This window comes from Motacilla alba, chromosome 18, assembly GCF_015832195.1.
Source record: "Motacilla alba alba isolate MOTALB_02 chromosome 18, Motacilla_alba_V1.0_pri, whole genome shotgun sequence".
NCBI lineage: Eukaryota > Metazoa > Chordata > Aves > Passeriformes > Motacillidae > Motacilla > Motacilla alba.
Window position 1 is genome coordinate 8,749,077 of NC_052033.1, and position 14,461 is coordinate 8,763,537.

The 14,461-nt window shown below is 42.1% G+C and overlaps 1 protein-coding gene across 4 annotated transcripts in view; it reads left to right on the top strand.

Moving 5' to 3' along the window:
• The first annotated feature begins 2,283 nt into the window (after window positions 1-2,283).
• HELZ (helicase with zinc finger) overlaps window positions 2,284-14,461 on the top strand; it is an 85,823-nt gene continuing 73,645 nt past the window's right edge. For 2 of the 4 annotated variants that reach the window (XM_038156953.1, XM_038156954.1), the window contains exon 1: window positions 2,307-2,377. Coding sequence is in view for 1 of the 4 variants with exons in the window: in XM_038156955.1 (XP_038012883.1) it covers window positions 2,371-2,377 (7 nt within the window). In the remaining 3 variants the exon portion in view is untranslated. Of the gene's footprint in view, window positions 2,378-14,461 lie in introns of all 4 variants that reach the window. The other 2 variants (XM_038156955.1, XM_038156956.1) reach the window with 2 other exon arrangements.

Sequence of the window (14,461 nt, forward strand, 5' to 3'; positions counted from 1 at the left end):
TGAACAGGGCAGTGCTTGGCAGCCATCCCCATCCCGAGCTGCTGGCTCCCTGTCCAGCCTCTGGCACCTCCACTGAGGGTTCATACAATACACTTGACCAGTCTACAAAACAGACCAAAACCTCCTTCATATAGAGGCTAAAAGGGTTAAAGTATCACATCATTAAAAGCAGTGGGTGCAAGGGCACATCTCCATGTTGTGTTTTATCCATTGGGATTCCCCTGCTCCCGTGGTCCTCCCCAGCTCCTTTCTGGGCTGTTCCTACAGGGCAGAATTGCCACCTTTTCACAGCAGCCTGTGCTTCTTAGTACATGCAATCTGGAACTTTAAATCAGCAGAGACAGTGATAACCATGGGCTCTGTCACTGAACAGATCCTCCAATAACTCAGTCACTGGCACACAATTTTTTTCTTCCCACATTATAAAAAAATACCATCAGAACAAATGGTCTCAAAAAAAGCTTATGTGAAAAATAAACCAAACTAAATTTCTGTCTTCTCCAAACTGAACTTCAGAGGATATGTATTCATATCTAAAAATATGCATACATTGATAATTTTATCTTCCACTGCTTTTTCTAATTGTCATTTATTTTGAAGAAAACCTTTGCATTTTCTAACAGAAAAAAATGGCCACTAGGAACCACTAATGGTCTCTAGGAACCAAAGACAACCAGCCTCAAAAGTAAAAGGACTTACTCCATTTCAACAACCTGGACTAAATGACACAAACATAGTTGGATCCTAAACATGGGCTCAGCTTTCTTTGATGCCTGTTCCTTGCACGGTGCCCATGGAAAACACAAGTCACAGCACTAGGAAAGGTGTCAGGCTGGCAGCAGGAACAGCAGAGATGGCCTATGGCAAGTTCCACAGGAGGGTTTTATCCTGAAATGGCATCTCCTGGGTTGAGGCTGGGACCACCCACACTCTTCTCCGTGACAGCACAACTGCACTCCCAGCTAGTTATGAAGCTGAATTAAAAAGTAGACTGATTTAAGACTGTGTGGCAAATGCAAAGGATTTATTTAGATTTATTTCCTCCTGTATTTACATTGTTGCAAGGAGCTCTCTCTTTATAAATGTATTACTGATGAATATTGAAAACCTTCTTGGGCACAAGTATTTTCTTGCAGTGGCAATGCATCAGAAGCTTGGCTGGTGGTTATTCTTCAAAGAGTTATGAGGCATTAGACGTCAATTTAAATATAAATGTAAATGCATTTTACAGCAAGATCCAATTCTAAAATGATCTGGATCTTATTTCAATTAAAGGGGAAGGAAATGTTTTTAAAAAACACTGGAATCCTGTTTTGGTGATAAACTTTCCTAAGATCCAGAAGCAAGCTGCTTTTCCCCAGTTTCTTGTCCACTTTGCCCTAAAGCACAACAGCCTATGCAGAGCACAGGGCACCCATCCACAGCAGCTAAGCCGGTAACGCCTTGAAAAAGCCAGTTTGCAAAGCAGCGTAGGTATTAAGAACTGATTGCCAAAGAGTCTGAAAACACAGCTAACAGGGAAGATTACTCCATGAAAATAAAACTGTTATGCAAAGCAGGATTCGTGAGCAGCCAGCAACGCGTTACCAGCAGTCCTTCAGCACGGGCGGATGGGTTTGGAAAACACGGTGACAGCGTGAGCTGAGCTGCTCCAGCACCTGCGGCAGCCTCGGCACCCGCACCCAGCCTCCCCCGAGCTTCTTTGAGGGAAGGAACTTTTTAAAAAGCCACAGGAAAATAATAAAAAAAACCAAAACCAAACCAAATAGACAAAAAAATAAAAAAATAAAAAAAAGTAAAAAACCACTGCAACTTACGCCGTAGAAAAACCACGAGAAAAAGTACTTTCCAAGCTTTTTTCAAGGGTGGGCTCCGTGTCCGGCTCTGGCCGGCCCCGGCCCCGCCAGCGACCCTCGGGCTCCGCAGCTGCGCTCCGAACCCAGGGAAGGGGAGGGAAAAAAGAAAAAAAAAAAAAAAAAAAGAGAAAAAGAAACCACGGAAAATCTCCCGAAGCTGCCGGTTTCTAGCGCGGGCGGAGCGGAGGTGGCCCCGGACGCTGTTCCGTGAAGGGACCCCGGGCTGCGCTTCAGCGGCCGCCGGGCTGAGGGGACAGGGGGTCCCGGTCCCCATCCTCATCCCCTATGCCGGACCACGACCCTGTCGCCACCGCCGTTCCGTCCCGGTCCCCATCGCTGTCCCCGTCCCAATCCCCGCGCCGCTGCTGTTCCCATCCCCGCTCTCTTCCCCGTCCCGTCCCGTCCCGTCCCCTCACACCGCCGCCCTCCGCCTTCCGGGCCGCGGGGAGGGCCGGCCTTTCCCACAATGCTTTGTGGGACGTTGACAAGTGGATCCAAGATGGCGTAGAAAGTAATGACAGGTAAGTCGGGACTTCCCCGACCGCCCCCGCGGGCACCGAGCGCGGCCCGCACCGGCCGCCCGCGGCCCCGCCGCGCCCTCGGGGGACCCGCGGGGCTCCGCGGCCGGCGGGGCGGGCGGTGCGGGGCGCGGGGGCCGCGCGGAGCCGGCGGGAGCGGGCCCTGTGTCCGCGGAGGGCCTGCGGCGGCCGCCGCTCGCGGGGTGTTTACGGGGCGCTCGGCCGGACCCCGGCGCCGCCGCGCTCCCCGGGGCCCGCGGGCGGGCGGAGCGGCCCCGCGCCCGGCCGGGCCCGGGGGAAGGGCCGGAGAGCCGGGGATGCCTCGCACGAGCCGGGGGTGCTCCGGGGGGGATGCAGGGGGGGTGGGAGGCAGCTTTGTTTTTGTACCGGGCGGGGCGGGAGGGGATGGGAGAGACGGCCAGAAAATAACAATGGTGAAATAGAAGCGAAAAAAAAATGGGGTAGGTAGGGTTTGTGGAGCGATGGAAAAATAAATTGGAAGAATTTAACAGCTGTTGTAAAATTGCCCCCTCGGAGCGGTTGAAGGGTGGGCAGATGAGCTTATGTTTTTGTTTTCTGCAGGAGGCTTTGGCAGGGAGAGTGAACTGAAGTTGGGAAGTTTAAGACAGGTCCTAAGAGCAGCTTTTGTACCCCGGATCAGCTCTGAAACTGAAAACAGGAGAGTTTCCACTGCACGTTGCAACACAGCCCTTCCAGCAGACACTTAAATGTGCATTTTTAGGGCACATCCCCCGGCAGGAGAAGGATCTGTGTTACCCTTCCTGTGGTGGGACGTGTCCTTTTGTTAATTGCAAAAGGAGTGCAGTTGTTTTGGCTTCAGCGCTTTGTTAGGCAATTGTTGTTCGATTAGGGTAACATGATTAAACATATCATTGATGGAAATTAAGAAATAACTGCGGGGAAACAGTTGCAGGGCTGCTTCCCAGTTAATGACAAAATGAGTAAGAGTTAACAAGGTAATAGAATTTTTGCATTATCAAAGGTACAGCGAGCTTGAGAGGAAGTTTTAAAATAATACATTTCAATTTGCATTGAAAAAACAAAAGAATTCAGTTGTGAGACAGAAAAATACCCTGAAAATGGATATCCCCATTGACAGATTGAGTGTATCACCATGGCTGGTCCTGTTGGGATGGCTTGGATTGTTGACATCGTCTAATGTTGTTGTTCTTAATAATTAGTGTAATTGAAGTAAGGCAAAGGATAAAATACACCACCTGCTAGTCTTTATATAAGAAAAGGCATGTTCCTTTATAAAAAATAAAAAAAACATGCAAGTGATACTTGGCAAGTTTGCATTATTTTCCAAGACTGATGGGCAGGTCAGGGAGGCTTTAAAATCATGTGTGTTAAATTGGCTTGTTTCAGTACTTTTGAACCATAAAAAACCTCCTTTTTTTTTTTTTTTTTTAATGGCAAAGCTTTTGTGATGGGGACAGTCTGGGAGTGCTGGGCAGATCTATAGGGAGGAGCTGATTTTGAACATTCAGTTCAAACTCAGAAGAGGGGAAAGTGTATGAGGGGCCACCACATTCCTTCCACCTCCTTGGGGTGCAAACCCAGGGAATCAGACTTTGGTAGGCTTGGCTTTTACAGTGCAGAAATTGTAAGTGGCAGAAGCTGAGTTAAGCTTTTTTTTGTTGAACTTTAATTAGCAGAGCAGTTTTTCTTTATTGGTAAGTGAAGGAACATTTTATGTGTTATTACTGATAAATTGAGTTCTCTTTGTAATTTGTTCTGAAAGCAGAAATTACTTCTTTATTTTTCCTAGCTGAAATGACATTTCCTTTATCACTCTTCACCTCTGTGATTTTTTTGGACTTACGGAATGTTCAGTGTGTATTTTCCCTCTTTTAATTCATACAGGCACTGTGCCTTTTTAGGTGAGCCAGATGAATTTTTCTGTGGTAGAGGCTTGTTAAAGTCATGGCTTAAAGACTTGAAAGGTTGTAATAGCTGATTTTGTTGGGGTTTTTTCATCTTTTTTGGTATTTTTTTGTTTGCTTTTTTGGGGGCTTGTTTTTACCTCTTCCCATCAGACTTAAAATTAAAGGGAGATGTGGAAGCAGCATTTTATTCTCTTAAATTGTCCCAGTTCTGCTTCTTGATGTGCCGTGGAGGATCCTTTTCCTTTGTGAAATCTCACTGGTTTCAGAGAAGTTCCTCCTGGGCTTTGGGATCAGTGTGAGTAGATCTGGTTGTAGAAGAAGGGCTGTGGTTTGCAGAGAACTTCTGCTCAAAGGCTGGATTCGTGGAGGAATTCTCATCTCAAAAGATAGAAGTCAGAGTGCCTGGAAAGCTTGGAGAGGGGATATTCCCAGGTAGGTAAGGTACAGGTCTAGTGCTTGAGAGATGTGGAGAGCCTGATGCAAATCACTTCACCTGTTTGTGCTTCCTTTTGGAGGAATTTAAAATAGGGATGGTGACTCTTACTGCCTTGTAAGGAGTCCTGACGCCTGTGGATGAAAGAGCCCATGTAGGAGCTGGGCAATAATATTAATGATGTTTTCCAACTCTGTTAATTTAATAGTCTGATGAAATATTTTCTCCATTGTTGGCAATTATTTTTTTTTTAGTAAAATCCCATTTCCATTTATAGCTGGATATTCTTTCTGAATTTCAAGGTATTGGTTTGTTTCTCTTTTTATTTGTTATTTACTACCATCTTATATTTGCTACTGAACATTATTCTTGGTGTTTTCATTTTAGTAGTGGCAGAAACCATTGCTGGAGCAATTCAGGTTATTAAAGCCTTTGAATCTCTCACTTCACTGGCATCCCCTCCTGAAGTCAGTGGGACCTCACAGGTCTGGTAGCAGGAGTGAAATGTAAATTAAAAAAAATATTGGCAATGAATTTAAATCCATCCCCTGTGTACAGCCTGAGTAACTGGGGAAAGTCGTGGGAGCTGGCTTGGAGCAGGGGAAGGAAGGATGGTGTGCCACTGCTCCAGCCCAGGGAGAGAGTGCTTGGACAGCTGGAATTCCCCTGCCTGGGGGATCAGCAGGCCAAGAATCCCAGCAAGCCTCAGTCCTGTCCTGACGTTTCTCCTGGCATTGCTGAAGCTTTCTTCCTGGAAGGAAGCAGATCCCCAGTGTTCCTGTCTGTGCAACGCTGCCAGTGGCTCATCATGGCAGGGAAAATTCCAAATTTTGTAATCCCCACCCTCCCTCCTGTTTGTATTTCAGCTGTTGAATACTTTCTCACTTCTTTTGCTGAGATGCTGTGGCAAAATCGCATTTTCACTATGTGGTACATGTATTTTTTCCCCCCATAAATGGAAGGATTGTGGGTTAGATTTTCAGAACAAACAAGACCTTCCTTTTTCATTCTTGTTTGTCTTGCTATCTCTTCCGTGGCCTTTGGCAGCAAGGCAGCATTTGTGTTTGTATGTATCGATGACATATATTTAGGGACATGGTACTTTATGTGTTGGGTTTCTTCCTCCCCTTAGTGCAAACTTCTGTGGTTGCCATTCTTTTTCAACAAGGAAGAGAGAATGTTATCAAAGAGGCTGTTTTTTTCAAAAGTTTCCATGCAGCACTGGTATGGAATTAAAAAGAAATCTGAAGGAATGCTTGGTCTTCTCTTAGTCTTCTGGAGATACTGACTGGGAAAATAAACATTTGTTTTCCCCAAATGTTTTGGGGTGGGAGAAAATAACTAAACTTCATAGACAGGGAAATTTGGAGTCTGCAAGGTCAGAGGCTGCTCCACAGGAACAGGCCAGCTTCTGGGGATTTCATGATGGTGACACTGATATGTGACTCAGGTTCCTTATTCCAGAACAGTCTTGCTTACTGAGCTTTTCTCTTCACACGAATGTTTATGTGAGGCTTCCAACAGAAGCAATCCCTCATGTCGGAGAAACACAGAAAAGTGAATATTACTGAAGGAAAAGGGATTGGGAATTTAAGCAGGGAAATTGTAATTACCCATGGGTGAGAATTTGTTTTTCTGTAGCATTTCTGCCAGTTGAAGTTAAAGGATACTTAATGGGGCTATAACGTAATACCCAACTATTCCTCCATAATTTTATATGCAAATTCATTGTTGTAAATTAGAAATGGACTGGTTATTTATCCAGTCTTTTCTCAGAGTCTTCCATAATACCAAATTACAGCATTATTACAGGAAAGCCAGATAAGAAATGATAGATTTCAATCTTTTTCTCCTTAAATGTAATTTTACTACACTGAGAGATTCCATTTTGTTACTACAAAGTTTGAGTGGTGACTGTGGCCCCATCTTATTTCCAAATGAGTACAAACTGTCAGATTTTCTGAGTGGCATGGAGTCTTTGTCAGATGTTAGAAGGCTTGAACCTTAGCAGGAAGGTAATTTAGAATTAATAGCACTGAACTACACAGGTTTTCCAAGAAGCAGTGGATGCACAGGGCTGCTGAGCTGCTAGCAAGAAGTTTTGTAGGTGATGTTCTGTAGAGATACGTTTTGGAGATGTGACTGGGAGCTGTTTTGCCATTTCTTGCTGTTAGTCCTGGGAAATATCACTTGCATGAAGAATGATGTGTCTGAGGTGAATGTTTTGAATCTTTGGCTTATGTGTGGTTTGGGGAAATAAGTATCATGCTCCTGTTTGTAAGCAGTAGCAAGGCTAGTGATTCTTGAAGCTGTAATGATGAAATATTGGAAGAAAAAGAACAGTAGGTTTGTGTTTGGTATGAAATTTTGAATGTTGCAGCGGCAGGAAGTGAAGGATAGAAATGTGAGCACTGTGTGGACTCGTCTGAGCTGGTTTTATGGTAGTTAGGGTAAGTGTTACTTAGAAATGATCTTTCAGTCTGTGAATTTCACGGTCTGGGTTTTTTTCCCCCCATAGTTATATATAGCAAAAATACTGTATTCATCAAAACACTAAAAATTACGGTGCTTAAATATGCTTAAAAGGTCTTTCATAGCCCTTCAGACCCCACTGGCAAGAGGGAAATCTGTAACATGAGCTGTTTTTGAGAATCTTGGTTGCTAGTAATGTGGCACAAGTGTTTAATTTGCTGGAAAATGTTTAGTGGTTCAGCAAACCAAGAAGGTAACAAATCTTTGTGGACATCATAAATGGAGAATGCCACAAATGAAAAGCGTAGTGGTTTTGGCACCACCTAAAATAACACTTCTTCCCTATGTTTCTTTTCACTTAATGTAAGGTAATCTCTATTTTTTTTTAAGTGAAAATTTCATTTTATCCTGGGGTAATTTTGGGAGGACAGGGATGGGCAGTTGGCCTCTGTTCCCAAGTCATGTTCCTTCATGAATCTCAACTAGATTCCCCCTCAGCTGGGATTCCCAAATAGTGCTGGACCGGCCACAATAGCTGCCTTGCATCTATTCCTCTGCTACCTTGGGAGCCAGAATTTGTTGGATTTCTCTCATTATCTACACGGGGAGGTCGTTAAGGGGAATGTTTTTTGCATACTTGGGAATCTGTGCTAAATCAGTGCTGTGGGTCTTTTATTCCAGTGATGTTTTTGATTATAGTTGTTTGTGCGAATGGCTTTGAGGTAACTGTGCTCTGGCCATATCTTGAGACACTCACACATTTGGAATGGTGCAGGACATTTGTTTTGTCGTTTGAACTGACTGATATTACTTGGCTGTAGCTTTGTTTATATTTGTTTGGCTGGGCTAGACACCGCTCCTCTGCTTCCCAAGTTTTGTCAGGATTATGCTGTTAACCACAGCAGGATCATTGCTCATTCCTGCTGATGCAGTTCTTTAAGTGGGGTTTCAAATACGTGACTGAATCACTAATGTTCGTTTCAAAAGGAGTGAGGAGGGTGAGTTCCGTTGGGAAATGTGTTCTGGATACACGTCAGGGTGTTGCTCGTAGGGTTTGCTGTGAGGGGAGAACTTGGGAATCCATATTCTAGTCTTGAAAAAGTCTAAAAATTGAACCTGTTGGGGCTACCATGGCCAGGCATTTGAAGAGAGGAAACAAGGATGTTATAAAAGCATTATCCATATGCAGAAAGGTTAATGTAATTAAAATACAGGGTTACAAGGCAACTCCCCAAACTAGGCTTGGCTATATTATGCAGAACTATTTGAAGCACGGTCATGTAAAAATAATTTTCAAAGGTTATTTACAACAAAGATAGCAGTTTTTAGAAGTGGAGGGTTAGTTACTGCTTTGAACTTTCAAAACTGCGCACAAAAATACCATGTACAGTTACATAATAGGCATGGTTTGGGGAAAGATGTGTTTGGAGGATCTGTGGGTGGCAGGATTGTGTTATTAAATCTGTTACGGTAGGACCCTTTTGTGCTAAGCACTGTGTAAATGCGTAACAAAAAACTCAGTCACAGTATTATTCACTACTGTAATAAATTCAAGTTCATTATAAAGCTGCAATGAAGACTGAGGTATATTGAAAGACATTTTTCCTGTTTTGTGCCACAGTGTTCTGGCTGATTCCTGTGCTCGGTTTGTGACCTGTGCAATGTACCTGATACTCAGCATGAAGATTTTTTTCCAATCTTTTTGCTTTCTGAACAGATTGAAAGAGTAATTCATATTTTGCATCTCAAACAGCAAATAAACTTGGGGCTTTTATTTTTTCCCAATTTATCCAACTGAAAAACTGTGATAGATACCTGTAGCATCTGCACTTGCCCTGGGGATCAAAACTGTATTTTCAGCTAGATTTGCTCCCAGGAGGTTGTTGCCTTGCACTGTCAGGTCAGGGGTGGAGAAAGTTCTTGTGTGAAAGTGAAAGTTTGACATTTGAGGGAAGACTGTTTCAGCATTGCTACAATATCCTGCTAAGAAGAGAAAATGTGGATTGAACCACTGAGCTTTAGAGCTGCTGAGCTGCTGGGGGTGGGGAAGAGTTTGCATGGGGTTTTTGAAATGGGAATATGCTGTGATAAATAATTTCCTAGTTTAAAAACACTTATTTCTGAAATCCAAATACAGCTGTATTAGATGAAGCTGTGAATTGAACATGAGACTGAGAGTTAGGAACTGCTAATTTTGATTCTGTCTCTGATTAAATTGGTGAATTTGGCAAATGAACTGTGGTCAAGTGCTCTCTGCAGACGGTGCTGTGTGAGTGACAGGTTCAATGAGCACTGGAAAACTTTGTGACGTGTTTTTGCATTTAAACTTCTGAAATATATTTGTAAATCTAGTGATATGTGTTCTGTGTTGAAATGATGCTTGGGAATCTTCTATGAGTCCCCTTTGCATTCTTTGGGAACACAGTTTGGCACTTGCTTGGCATTTTGAAAATGAGGTGACACATGTTTAGTCACATCGACACAGATGTGACTATATCATAGAGCAGGCATTTCTCAGAGGGGACTTCTGGCACTACCCTATGACTCAGTGGAGAATAATATTAGGAATTGCAGGACTGGGTAAGTCCTTAAGATGAGTAGTGTTCATTTTTTGGTCAAAATTATTACTAAACACTAGTGCGGTGACAGGAACAAGGCTGTGTTCTGTTATTTAAGTACTGAGAAGAGAGGTTCTAACACAAGTAAGGCATAGTTTGAAAAGCTGTGGATTATGATGTTTAAATCAGCTTTTAGAATATGGATATTGTTCTGTAAATTTGAGTTTGAGGTTTGAGTCCTGTAGGTTGGTGCTGCTCCATGTAGAGCTGGCTGGTTGAGCAGTGCTGATTCTTCCCTTTGTTTTTCTCTGGCAAATTTCATTAAGAGAAGCAAAGATTAAATTACTTTTCTAATGCATTTTTTTAAAATAAGTAATTGGTGATGTTGTTATGGGGATAAAATGGTAACCATGGGACAATATTTCAATTAAAATGCCCTCGTCTTGGGTAAGTGTGAGAAACTCTATTCTCAAAAAGCAGTGTGAACACAGATGTATATGGAGTACAAATTCCTGTTGTTAACCGGTTATTATGAAAGATTGTTTACGTAAAGATTTTCTATGAAGGAGCCAAAAACTTTAGGTGGGGCAGAAGCACCACCTATTATTATGTTACCTGATGCTTACTATGACATACTCCTCATTTCACTTGGTTATTGTTTGCCAGATTTTAATTATTTGGGTTGAAATTTCCCATGGTAGGTGTCTTTCACAGTCTGACTTTTTGGGTGCTGTTGAGGAGAGAAAGGTTCTGCCACCATGATTCCATCTTTTCTAGAAATAGGGCAAAATACTTCCTTGTGTTCATGATAAATTAGAAAACAAATAATCTGATGACCTATAGTGCTGCTTTGTGCAAAGTCGAGTTTGTGTTATTGTATAATGTTTCTGCCTAGGATGTACTTGTGATCAACCTTGTGAAAATCTTCTCAGTGCTGATCAAATCAGCATTAAGTGCAAATGTAAAAGATAATCCCTGCTGTGAATATGCTTCAGCCTCAGCTAAACAGGATTTCTCTGTAATTTGAGGCTGAGGCTCCTGCATTCCTCCCTGGTGTGATTTTGGATAAAAAATGAGAGTGCAGAAAATTCCCTTTCTGTTCTCCTGATACCAAGTTCCTCTTTCTCCCAGCTCTACCTTTCTGCAGCACAGAGGAAGCAGCAACTGGATTTAAACAGAAGGCTCAAAATGCAGATTTTTGCGGTATTATGTGCAATAAATATAGACATGGGGATGGTTGAATGAGGAGAAGGAGATTGAAAAATATTAGTATTCGAAAGAAATAGAAGGGAGGCTGTGCAGTGTGGGTACATATGATTTATTTTATAATACAGTTGTTTGGTGGAATACAGTTTTGCTATCTGCATGAATTAGAAAGTGTTTCTGAAATGGAGTAGGAAATAGCAAAAAAGGAGAAGGCAAATCCCAGTTAATCCCCATCTTTGCTACACTTCATTTTCTGTATTTCTAGTGAATTTTCCCATGTTGTCATGTAGAGAAGTGTTGGATACTCCTAAGTCACTCTGCAGACACCAGGTGCTCTGTGTTGGTCATGTAAAAGGCTTGTACAGTATAGGCAGAGCATAATGGGGAGAAATCACTTCTAGATCTCTTCATGTGAATATGGGATGTTTATAGAAACTTTTGCCTTGTGTGTTCTTCTCTTAATTCTCTGTAAAGTGGGAATATTGCCAGAATGCTAAAGATACTTTCTTAATTCTTGCAAAGAATTAAGGTCACAATATTGTAGGCATTGTTGAAAAGTTAATGAAAACATTCAAATGCTGTCTTTTGCATAAGGCTTGAGTAGCATGCAGTAAATAAGGCCTCAAACCTTGTGCTGAAGTATTTCACTGGATGTCCATTAGGCAGCAGCCTCTGTTCTGCCCACTCATTCCGCCAGGTAGCCCTTGGAAAATGTGCTCCGTGACTAACAGAGTTAAAGGCAGTATCATAATAATGCAGGCACACAGAAGGCCAGCATAAGCTTGTAGAGATGCTTTTGTCCTCACACAACCTCAGAGTATCGAACTTTACAACCCAGTATTTGTTCTGTGAAGTTAATGAATGCATTATTTGTGTGTATATTTGCTTTGTTTAAACAGGAGTCTTGTACCTATTGGCTGTGAATGGCTCTCAGACAGCACCAGCACATGTCACATAGATGCTGTGCTTTGCCTTGCCAGGTATTTTGCTTAGTTTCATCAGGACAGGTGATGTTTTCAGACAGCTGTGTGAAAAAGGATCTTTTTAGATGCAGGATGGGAAGGTATTTGGGATGTGGTAGATGGATGGGGTGGTTGCAAGTGCTGAGGCCATGAATTATTTCCAGATTTTGAGCCAAAGATAGCCAGTGTCCATGTCTGAGTGTTGCTGCTGCTGGCTGCACAGATTGTCCTTTTGCTGCTATTTCCAAAATGAAAATAAAAGAGATTAGTAAAGTGTTACTAATCACTTAGTAGTCTGTACTGAAGTCATAACTGGCATGCAAAAAAATGTAACTTGTTAGTATCTGTGATGTATGTAAAGTGGTTTAAAGCCTGCAGAGGATCCAGATGCAAAAGGCATTTGCTCTTAATCTCAATTGCCTGTGTCGTTATGTGAATGATAAACCACCCACAGGCTCTTGTTCCTTTCCCAAGAAACGTGGTTGTGTTTTTTCTATACTTAAAGTTTACAGGATCAGACTCAAAGCCTCATTTATGTGGCCAGAAATCACTTGCCCTCCTCATTTATGGTGCTGTCTCTGATTTTTCATTGTGAAAGGATAGTCTGAGCATTTAATGGTTGGGGGCATCATGAGCCTCTTCTTTCCCCATTTTCCCTTCCCCAAACAGGCATATCATGTTCCTCAGAGGCCTTGGAGCGGGATTCTTCTGCTGTTCTGCTATAGAATGAAACCTTGAGATGTGCTTGCCTCATTCTGTATGCTCCATTTCAGATTTAACATCATTTTTGGAATTGAAAGTAGGGTCATTTTGCCTAGAGTTGTACAACATTAGCCAAAGTAATTCAGTTACTTCAGAAAACTGATTAGATTGTCCTCTCTCAAGGGTGGAGGCTTTTGTATTTGTTCTGTAAGGTGTGCAGTGCATTTCTGAGAACTCCTTAACTGCTATTACGGACTTCAGCCATAATTGCAATAAATGAATGCATGAGATCTCTGCTGTTATATTTTTCTAAAAAGGAAAAAAAAACCCCAAAGCACCTTTTATATAATTCTTTCTTTTACACTCTGTGTATGAAAGATGCACTGTCCTTTTTGTCTCTTACATAGGTACAGTGCACTGTCATTATCCGCTCTCATTTCATTAAATGATTTTTTAGACTGGGATTATTTATGATGTGTATGTCATGACACTGGGAAAGTGCATTTTTTTTCCTGTATGTCTTCATAAGTCATTTCTGTATTTTGTGCAGCTCTATTTTATTGCATCCTGGAGGCTTGAATAAAGAGGGTTTGGGTTTTTGTTTTATTTTTTTGTCTCAAGGCAAAGATTGGGTTATTTTACCACAGTGGGTAAGGAAAATAAATGGATATTTAATTTTATTTTACTTATCTAAAGATATTTTAGTGGTATTTGGTAATAATACTAAACCAGTTGACATGTAGAGATGCAGGCATGCCTCAAGATGGCATCACAAGAGATGCCAGAGCAACTCTCTAATATGATTCAACAGTGGAGAGATGCACTCTTCCCTATTTTAGTATGGTGACTGACAAATGCAATTTGTTTGCAGAGTTTTGAATTTTTAGTTGAATTCCAATGTCCCATGATTTCTAACGGTAATGATGGCATGTTCACAGTAGCTAATTTTTACTTCTGTCATATTCAATATATTAATTCACATTAAACCCCAGGTGTTTCCATACCTGGAATAAACTAAAGTATCTTGTAACTTTTTTCTTGATAATTTTGAGTGAGAGGGAAACTATTAATCACAGAGATTGTAGCCATACTGACCTTGGGGCTTCCCAAATATTACTTGGATATATTATGGAAATAAAAAATTTTTGATGTGTGAATTGCTTCCATCTCAGTTTACCAGTAACAGCTTTGAGAAAGGGATGGGATGTGCGCTGCTTAGGTCTGCGGTCTAAAAAGTTTGGAAACTCTGCTTAAACCTGGAGGTTATTGGATGGACCCTGGACCAGTTAAACTGACGAATGCAGCCTGTGGTGTTGACTGTTATGGGCAAGAAAAATAAATAAGACTTTTCTTTCACTGGTGAGTGACACTTTGCTACAGCTCTTGATGGTAAATGGCAGCACGTGGCAGTAATTGATGGGGTAACTGATGTCTTGGTATCAATAAGAGGCTGAGTTATAACTTAACCTTTCCCTGGGTCTGTTATCTGTCTTGTTACACATTTTTCATGAAAACTGCAGCATCCTCAAGACCCTTCAGACTTCTGGGAAATTCAGTTCCAATTGACTTGAAGCTCAGAAGTTACTGAGGAAGGACAGAGCAACCAGCCTCATAAATAAATCTAGTAGGTCTCTTCTTGCTCGTAAAAGGAGTTGCTGGGAAGTTCTGATAAACCAGCTGTCTTTTCTTGAGTATTGCCTGAATTTATTACACGTTTAAAACTTCGCTCCAGTTTGGTGGCCAGCCTTTCCAGTCTATGAGATGGGCTGAACAATCCCAAAGGATTGGGAAACAGAGTGCTTGCATTTCTGTAGAGAGGGGCAGGATGAGTAGAATTCCTTCCC